Source organism: Hippoglossus stenolepis, chromosome 7, assembly GCF_022539355.2.
Source record: "Hippoglossus stenolepis isolate QCI-W04-F060 chromosome 7, HSTE1.2, whole genome shotgun sequence".
In the NCBI taxonomy this organism is placed as follows: domain Eukaryota; kingdom Metazoa; phylum Chordata; class Actinopteri; order Pleuronectiformes; family Pleuronectidae; genus Hippoglossus; species Hippoglossus stenolepis.
Genome location: NC_061489.1, coordinates 10,748,531 through 10,759,051, shown reverse-complemented (window position 1 = coordinate 10,759,051; position 10,521 = coordinate 10,748,531). Strand labels below are relative to the sequence as shown.

At 41.3% G+C, this 10,521-nt stretch overlaps 1 protein-coding gene across 1 annotated transcript; it reads right to left on the bottom strand.

The window, feature by feature from the left end:
* Window positions 1-2,271: 2,271 nt before the first annotated feature.
* On the bottom strand, window positions 2,272-6,251 carry LOC118111877 (melanin-concentrating hormone receptor 2). Its single transcript, XM_035160639.2, has 2 exons — window positions 5,563-6,251; window positions 2,272-3,765 (listed from the first exon to the last, which is right to left on the bottom strand). Exons 1-2 carry the CDS (start codon window positions 5,964-5,966, stop codon window positions 3,126-3,128), a joined length of 1,044 nt encoding a protein of 347 aa, XP_035016530.1. The 5' UTR covers window positions 5,967-6,251; the 3' UTR covers window positions 2,272-3,125.
* Window positions 6,252-10,521: the final 4,270 nt, after the last annotated feature.

Here is a 10,521-nt window from a genome sequence, read left to right as displayed (position 1 = left end):
CCACTGCACCAACCGCTGATTTAAATCCTGAATCTCATCCAGGTATCCTTTATGGTTGTTAAAATATTGAATTAAATCAAAATGAAAGTAGCCTCTGGACAATAGGTTGTGTTACACTTCTTTAAAATAGTGATTGTCAAAACACAGGCTGCAGTTCTTCCATTGACATTGACTGGGAAACCATTGAAAGTACACAAGTATACTGCACAATATCAGTATGAATCACAACAAACAATAACATTCAGATAATAACTCATATATTGGTTATCTATAAGTATGTTATAGCACAGACTACAACAACCACATCAGGTTTCAGTGATTTCATTGGCCAGTAGACACAGTAACCCTAACTGCAACATCAGAAAAAGGGTGTCAACTATACCAAACAGTGACTGTACACCAAAGACCACATTAAAGCTCCGGCTGCATTTACCCCGAGTGAGGCCCCCAGAGCAAAAAACAGCTCTGGGCCGAACCCATGTCCCCAAGTTAGTTTGTGATAATCTGAATACACTCGGAATTTATAACTGACAACCATCAATCAATAAAGTTGTCCAAAGAAAGAAGAAAGCTGGATTCTGTGGCCCTCGCAAGACTGTGATATACACACCAAATTCATTTCATTAGAACTGAACAAAATAATTTGCTGCCTGTTACTAACTGACCTGCCTACCTTTTTTCACAAAGCCCAGAGACAAGCATGGGTGGGATATATCAGTTGCATACTTTTGAAGAGCAGCCTGCTCTTGCTAGCTTTTCCAGGATAAGACCCTTACCAGATCAGTTTATAACGTGCACTAGTGGCAAATATTAACAACCAAATTAGCATATTAAAAAATCCCCACAAACGAATTTCCTCCAAGTGAACCTCCAACCCTGCAGCCCAGCTTTGCCCTGCTGACTTTCCAGCCTTCTTAGAAGTGAAAGAACGACCTACAGTCTTTGCACATTTAGCACACAGAAGAGCCGAATACAGTTTGACAGAGTGATGCACATCTGCTGTAGCGTACGGACAAGTGATTAGTGTACAGGACACACTGTATATCACATTTAGTGATCCGGTGTCACTGTCAACACACAACCGTAATGACAGAAGATAATGCGAATGTAATTCTCCTGTACATTGCCTCTTGCTATGCATTCATTATGCAAATGAACACTCAGGTATATGACATGATATCAATGCGAGAGCATTACCTGTCCTCCATGACGTCTTTGTTGTCTCTGTATTATCTCTGTATTTGTCTTCTGAGTCCGTTATGTCAAATATTAAACTGCTATTCACAGCCATCTTGTGCAGTCTAAGTGAATAATGATTGGTCTCACGTTGAAAAAAATAACGAATACAAACAACAACAGTCACAATCCGAGGGAGATTGTACATTGAATGGCAAAACAAGAGGACACCATCACAGTCTTCTGCAAATTAAGGCAACTCAATATATATAGTATCAGATTTAATATGAGTTTTATTATCAGTTTTATTATCAGTTTCATCAAGTTTCCTCCCACATAACATCCTGTCAGTGTGCAGCTGTCCATTGCTCTGTTTATTTGTGTTGTCCACAGTGATGGTGAAGCTGTGGATGCATGAACAAAGATTTTTAAAAACACTAAACGTCTGATACAGTATTTGTCCAATGTATAATGACACATCCTGGGATTGACAGCACTCTCGCGGGCCTTTCTTGACAGTCTGAGAGATTCTTGATTTTCTTTGGTGAGACATTGGGTTTAAGGCAGTTTCTGGTGTTTTACGCTGCGTTTTCCAGTGATTAGAGTCTAATATTGATGGAAATGGGCCGTTCCGGTCTGTCTTTAAATAGCATAATGACAGACTTTGAAATCTGTGTTGACGATGAACGAAAGCACAGATGTTGCTCCGAACCGTTCAGCTCTTTATCGAGTAAAGAATGTGTGAGTCATTAGCAGGAGTTCATGAGAAATATTACTTACACTGGTAGCAGTCATAAGTGTGTGTTGTTGGTAACAGGCTTTTGTCATGAGACCAACAAGACGTAAAACTGGTGTATTTGTGGTTGTGTGGATCAGCTGTAAAATGTAGATTTATTATGAAAACTGGAAACCACTGTATAGTATTTGAGATGATTGTAATAGCTTTATTAAGAGTTAAAATGTAATATACCAATGAGTTATAATTCAGTATAATCCTATGATGAATACACATCTTGGGCTGCCATGTTGTGAAAACTATATCAAAAATGTGGTGGATGATCTGGACCAAAAACTATTTATTGACAAACAGTATAATGGCATTATTATAAAATAGACGGGATAAAAATCAGCTATTTCGATTTTGAACAATTTAAAGTTCCTCACTTATTATTATTACTCGGTGATAACTGCTCCATAAAAAATAAAGACATCACATGTTAACCACAATCAAGTTGTTTGTTACATCTTATCAGTCCCTCCTTATTACAAAGTGAGACCAGTAATTGTTTTTGACAGAGGTCACATGTTCAGATTTTTTTTTTTCCATCAAACAACTCATACAGCTATGAACTGGTAGCAGATTTCATCACGAGCTCTCCAGGCGCTGTCTCGTACTCCGACTGGTGAATCTCACAATATTACAGACGTGAATGTGTTTTTGAATGTTTGTCGGGGACAGATCTCACAAGCTGCCCCTCAGTGTTGTGACTGACCAGCATTACACTGGTGGTAGCCTGTGGTCGACAAAGGTTTTGATGAAAAAGCTCCCAGTCCAGAAGAAAAAACAGAACCACACCTGAGTCGCCCCTCAGCGTCCCTTCTCATCTGTGCATCTGTGAAGTCAGTGCTGAAGTCCCCCTGGCTCAGAGACGCTCACGTTCCTTTTATATTTTTTATTTTAGCGGGCTTGCTCTCCTCTGCAGATCTGTGTCTTTTTTCTCTTGCACTCTCTGTTGAAAACCTTTGATATGACCTGTATTTCACTTCTTTCAGTAATGGCTGAAGTTGCTGCTCATGCTTTATACCCAGGTTCATTTGTACGGTATCCATTTCCAGTTGTGAAAATGCTGGGGAATGTTATTACACGGACAACACCATTCATCGAGCTACTTCCTTTTGAGGTGAGCAGCAGAACATTGTGTATCTACAAAAGGACACACACTTTGGGATTATACGACAGTACAGCGGTTGTTGGGGTTATTGGTTGTACTGGAACCATCTGTTTTGACGACTGTGAGCTTGGAAGAATGCTGGGAGCTGTTTAGCATGTTTCTGCGGCAAAGGCGGTCACGGTAGTTCTGGGCGAAGATGAGCAGCATGAGTGGGTTGATGCAGCTGTGAGAGTAGCTGAGGCAGATGCTGATGTGGTAGGCGTAGACGAAGGTGATGGTCGGCGTGTTGTTGCTCAGGTTGATCACCTGGATGACGTGGTAGGGCGACCAGCAGATCAGGAACAACGCGATGACCATCAGCACCATCTTGGTGGCTCTTTTAGCCCAGACGGACTGCTTGCGTTTAACCCGGCGGATGGAGCTGAAGACGTGGTAGAGGGTGAGCGAGTAAAAGGTGCTGATGATGATGAGGGGGATGATGTAGCCAAGGATGGACTGGTAGAAAGTGTACCAGTACATGTCCTCCGGCCCGTCCAGGTTCATCATGCAGACCTCCAAACGGTGCCTACGCTCAACCTTGGCGTACATCATGACAGGGACGGTGAGGAGGAAGCTGCCCAGCCACACTAGTATGTTGATCATGATGGTCCAGTGGATGGTCCTTTTCTCCGAGGTGGGGTGGACTATGGCTATGTACCTAGAAGGAAGAAGTGAGCAACTTTAATAAAAGCAACTTTGCTAAAGTGCATGTAAAGAGGTCATCGTCGTCCTTGACAAGGGATGATAAAACCAAATACCATGTAAAAGATACATTCTCAATATATTACATGCTCCACAAAGTGATGAATGCAGCGATAAATTAGTGTAATCTAGACGGGGGGACTAAGTAGTGGAAAATGAACACATTTCCATTTGGTTGTATTTCAATTGGAGGAGCAGCTCAGCTAGTTTTGTTACAATTGATCTCAGACTTTAGGGCATTCGCAGGAAATTAAAGACCATTTTGTCATTACTTACAGCAAGTGTCACTAAAGTGGAGCAAATGACATATTCTCTGCTGCTGAGGTACAAATTACTGTGTGTGTTCGTTCCTGACCCCTCTGCTGAGATCTAAGATGCGAGAGTGAACTGTGAAGATGTTGACATTCTAGCGATTTTCTCCCGGACATCCTGCTAAACGGCAATTATCTCAGTCCATAATAGTTTTGACATTATGTTCATGAACAGACGCTGCTGTTCCGAGCTGACGTTCAATAAATGTACTTTTAGTCTGACAGTAGAATCAATGAGTGCAGATCCATATTCGGCCTCTGACCCACTGATGTGTTCCCCCCACATCAGCCAAGTTGGATATTGATATGATCCAAAATTCACACTTACATCACACGGACAGGAGAACTCTATGCTACATGCACTTCCTTTTAGGCCTATACAGAGAATCTGATTGTTCCTCCTTGATTATTTTTATCTCTGCTAGATTTTTTTCAAATAAGGCGCTGCGATGATCTGGAAACAGCGGGGGCAGCTGAGATAGCTTTTCACAAATAACTGCACCTTTTTAGTTATGACGTGAATATCGTACATAATCTGCTCTAAGGTAATGATCTGGGCATCTGTGTATATGACCAATTGAGATTTGACCAAATCCATTTCACACTGGTGATGCCGTGAGATCAGTCCTATATTTGTGATGATTTACCAAAGCAAAATGTAAAAGGTGGTTGAGAACCACTAAATCAGACTCTCCAGATGAAGATCCCCTCTTCTTCATCAACCTGAGCTGCTCCAGACTCATCTGCTGCTGCAGCAACAGGAAGTATAACTCTTCCTCCTCCTCCTCTCCTACTCCTTGTTGCCTTCATCCCTTCTTCTTTTTGAAAAAGCCTCTTATATCCTTCAAGTCTTGCCTCATTGATTTAGTTTGCTTGCTCCCACCAGATGCCAGCAATTATGAAAAGCCCTGTAGACCTGCACACGTGTTGTCTGTCTTTCTTTCTCCCTCTCCCGCTCTGACACAAAATGTGCACGTGCCCGAGGACTCCAAACTTGCTTTTACATTTATTGATCAGGGATCGGCTATTATATTATTTTCTAGCATGCTGGGCTGTTTTATGAATAGTTATTTAAGTTTTGTCTAATACAAATTTGTTCAGATCATAAACATGACACATTGATGATTTATGCACAGAACATTATGTCTTCATGGGTTCTTGCAGATGATTGTTCATCTAGGATAGCCTGTTAACACTGTAGAGGGACGATTTTTTCACTATTATTGCAACAGGGAATATGTTTATTATTATCATTATTATTATTATTGCTGCTGCTGCTGTTGTTGTTATTGTTGTTGTTGTTGTTGTTGTTAGTATTATTATTATTATTAGCCTTTTAATATTGATTCGCACAGACATAAATATTGTTATTTTTCACCACCTTTATAATAACCCCTGACCGAATGTGCAGGCATCTGATCTGCATGTATTGATGGACTTACCGGTCAATGCACAGCACAGTAACAATCCCCACTGTGGTGAACTGGTTGCTCACGTCCACCACCACCACCGCCTTGCACATAAAGTTTCCGAACACCCACTGTCTGTCTCTGACCAGCTGGTGGATGTTGAAGGGCATCACCAGCAGGAACAGCATGTCCGCTATGGCCAAGTTCAGCACGTAGATGTCGGAGACCATCTTCTTCTTGCATGCCGCCACCGCGTAGATGACCAGTCCGTTGGCAATAACTCCAACCAAGCACAGGATGCCGTAGATGGTGGGGAATATGTGCATGAACGAGGTGATGTCTATGTGGTTGTACGACGGGCGGGTTGAGTTCAGACACGCCGGGTCGGTCAGGTTGGCTGTTTGGTTGTTTCTGCAGAATATGCCCGTGTCGTTCATCTTCGGCTCCTCTCAGAAATCAGCTCCTGGGTGGATGGATTTGAAGCGGACGCTGTCCTGCCGGTGCTTGCTCTCCAAAAGTTTCTGGCAGCAAACTTACGCACTATCCAAGAGCGCACGAGCGCGTCTTCTTTCCTGGAGTTCTTCTCAGTGCGCTTTGCCTTCACAGAGATGTTTTCAAACAAGGAGACGTATACAGGCTGTCATTAAATCTAACTGTGTACGAGCAGGGACAGTCTGTTGGAATAATTTCTCTGGAACCAAACTGCAGCTGACTCTTCACCGTGCGCCTCTGCTGCGTGCTTTACCAAACACTGTGCGCCTCAGCGGACACTAGTTCCCTCCCTTCAAAGATAATTTGCTGTGTCATAATGAGGAAAGTACGAAGCCCCCGGGAAAAGCTGAGGAAGGAGCCATGTGTACATCTGTACTATCGCTTTACAATTAGGAGAGGGCAGTTTATCAAAGCCCTGTTGTTGGATCAGTACGCCATATTTACAATCTACTGTTTTATACTTTAATAAGTATTAATAACTTTATAAAAAACAACTTTATTTATGTAGCTTCCCTCAAAACAACTGTTACAAATAAAAACAAGAAAACAAAAACATCGACGGCAAAAGCAAAATAATGCAAAGTCATTTAAATTCAAATACAGCAAATGATATCACATAAAATCTCAAATCAAACACAAAAAATGATATGAAAGACAAAGATACATTGATACAACATCATTTAAAAGTAAGAGAAATGTATAAAAGAAACATTTAAGTAAGAGCAAAAAAAGTAATTTCCATTCTGTTGCGTGATAAAAACACAGACAACAAAGAACAGATGACAATTTGGCCCAAAATTTCAGAATCAATAAGACTGAATAGTTTCTCCTTAAGGCTACTTTAATAAATGCTGGAAAGATGAAATGTTAACAAATGTCAGAGACTTTCCGTCAGCAGCATCTGTCCAATTGGGATGTTTCAGTCACTTTAATACAAAAAGACATAGTGTTCTTTTTTGCATCGTAATTGAAACGCACATTTCCTGCGAGCCGTTAATGAAGCCCCCTTTTTGTTTTCTCAAAATAATGATTAGCTTCAGCTTATTAAAAATTTGAGCCATCATCACAGCAATTAAGCTTTCAGTGACGAATACGCCCTTGAGTCTGCTGACTAATGCTCACACCAAAAATTTGATTTTCTTAGCAGCTTTGATCTGAAATGACTAGGAGTGGCTTTAAAGGACTGTCTTGATCCAGAGAATGAATCAGCTCTGCAGAGAGGATTCTGCTGGGATCTGATCAGGTCACAGACAATGTATTCAAGCTTTTTCACAGTAGTCCTCATAAAGAATGCACTTTATGACTTATGTAACTGGTCCAGACGGTAAGCCTGCACAGTAGACCTGCCTCAATCAGCTCTTTAAGCTCAGCTCTGCCAGTTACTGACAGAAAAAGACAATTCCACCATGTACCCCTCGTCCCTAGAGACAAGAACAAGAGTGTCATTGGTCAAAGTGTCTGTAAGACTTGAACAGTAAGTCCAATGTGTTACAACCATATCCTGAATAGAAAGATGGACGACGCGTTTCCACTTCCTTCCACTATCCAGCGATGAAGCCATGCTAACCTGGATACAGACGCCCCCGCATTTGGAGCCAGAGTCTGTGCAGCAGTGATCGGAAGGATGGAGCCGTGGTAACAAGTTCCTGTTAATACCCGAACTCGACCCAACGTGAGTCGGTCTCAACTGTCAATCGTGACGTTTCACCACAATTTTATTGCATCAAATAACAAATTAAAGCCAAACTTATTGGGAAAATGAGCACTTGGACATAGTCAGATTGATAAGAACTACCTAAAATGATAGGTCCTTGTCCCATCCCTTCACATGGAGGAGGCATGATTTATGACCTATACTGCAGCCAGTCGACAGGTGGCATTAGAGACACTTTGGCTTTACTTTAGACGTCATGTCGTCCATCTTTATTTACAGTCTGTGGTCTGGACCATGGATGGAGGTCCCAGGTATCAGGGACCCTGGGCTTCACCTAGAAAATGTCCCTGATAAAAAAAATATAAAAGGGATCAAGAACAACCGTCAATAGCCACAGAATGACCACAAAAAATATGACTATAAAGAGACACAGTATCAGCTCACGTGCACTCTGGAGTATGAGCTATTCAAGGCTCTCTCTGTTTTTGGCTGCATTCATCATTTCCTCAATCCTGATCACTCTCTCTGTCCCTGCCGCTGAAAATCAGGGCCTTTACCATGATGTTGCCACCATGCCTTTACAGTAGGGATGATATTAGCCAAGTGATGTAGTACATGATGTTTGCCAGATACAACGTTTAGAGTTCTGCTCAAAAAGTTTAGTTTCATTACACCAGAGAATCTTTTCCCTTCATCCGCTCAAAATCCTTTCAGAGCTGTCAGGAAAACTCCTGTCATCCTTCTTTTACTCAGTGTGGTGTCTGTCCAGCCTCTCGACCATAAAGCTCTGATTGATGGAGCGCTGCTGAGACGACTGTCCTTCCTGCAGGTTCTCCAGTCTCTGCAGAGGGCGCCTGAAGCTCTGTTACAGTGTCTGCAGGGTAGCTGACCAACCCCCTTCTTGCCCATTTACTGAGTTTGACCTGACATGCAACTTTAGGAAGAGTCCTGGTGGTTCCAAACTTTTTCCATTCCACAATTGTTGAAGCCACTGTGCTCTTGGAAACACTCAGAACTTTAGAAATGCTTTCATATCTTTGTCCTGGTGCCAACCTCACCACAATGTTATATTGGAGAGCTCCTTGAATTTCAGGACTTGGTGTCATGTTTATACTTTGGCAAATCAATTCTGTTTGCTACAGGTGGACTCAGGACACATCTCATGGATGATGAAAGCCAATGGGATTTTGGACATTTTGGACATTTTGGAGTCTGAATACATTCGTAAGTAGGAATTTCCAGTTTTTTTAATTTAAGTACATTTTTTTGCATAGATTAATGGGCCTAAAATTACAATTGCTGAGTTGATATTATAAGATAATCCTTTATTTGTCCCACAACCGGGACATTTGCGTGGTTAACGTATGTAGGAGGTGGGGGTCTTTAACTTGTTCCCACCAGGCGATTGTCTCATAATCCATCCATGGGAGGAAAAAGAAAAAACCTTCGACCAGGGGCTAATCCAGTTTTTTGGTCTGCATCTATTGCTGCTTGATTTCCTCAGAAGTTATTACAAGAATTGCTCTGACAGTTGGTACAAACAGTCATGTCCCCTCAGGATGAATTGTAATAACAGTTGTGATCCTTTCATCCAGTGCTGTCATCTGCTCCAGCGTACGACTGCTCTGTAGCCTGCCCGCTTTATGGCCAAATACTTGGAAAGCACGTGGATTTCCCATCATCCTCTGCTGCATGGCTGTGCTACTTGCTCATGTTGACATGGTGAGCATCATTCAGCACACATACCTGCCTTTAGCACTGTTATAACTGTCTACATCAGTATGTACGGATGTCTGTGTGTGGTGTGTTTGATGAGTGGACATGAATGTGCATTTATTTCTTATTTCTTTAGATTTATGAAAACAGGTAGAGACATTGGAAAATAAGTATTTTATTGTATTGTTATCTTGTTATTTCTTCATGTGACAATAAAACCTTTGAGTATTTGAACATCTGCATGCTAGCTGCTGGATATTTAGCTTAAAGCATATCTAAATACAACCTCAGAGCTGCTGGCATAAATATTGAATACATATAAAATACAATTTAATTTGTATAAAATATAGAATAACTATCAGGCAGCATGATTTATTTTTCCTCAAACAGAAAAGTATTTTGTTTGTCAGCTGCTACTGCACCAACATCAAACTATTCAACCTGATTGTGCTGCAGGAAAAAGAGAAACTGATTCAGATGATGAAATGAAAGAGGAATTCTTTTCCAGAGCAGCTGCATGTTTTGTCAGTCTGAAAGTCAGCATCCGTCTGTCGGTCCTGCGTTCTTTCAGTCACGTCATGGACGAGGTAACGCTGATTAACTGATGGACAGCAGTGATGTGGATGGAGTAATGATGCACAACTCATGACCCGGCTGCCCAAGTCATGAAATGTTAAATTTGACTGACAGCGGAATGTTCTCTGCTGCACGGTATATTCAGACAGCCAGATTCACCACTATTAAAACCTTTGTCTAGACAATGTGAAATAATTGCATTAGGTGCTAAAGTCAAATTTTTGCTATAAGACTTCTGGATATTTTGTAAACTGAACAGCTTCTAATGATTAGTTTTAAAGGCTTCATTATACAACCATTTCTATTTCCATCATTATCACTGTTATCACTGTGTGTGTGTGTGTGTGTGTGTGTGTGTGTGTGTGTGTGTAGTTTGTTCTTCTGAGAAATAAAGTAGGCCTACTCTCTGTCTGTCCATTCTTAACATGATTACATGATACAGTATATCAGTTATTTAAAGCTACAGTTGGTACTAACAGACCAAGCGTGTGAGAAAACATCAGTGCAGTGGACTACACTAAACACACAGTTGGACTTTCTTCATCAGATTGTTC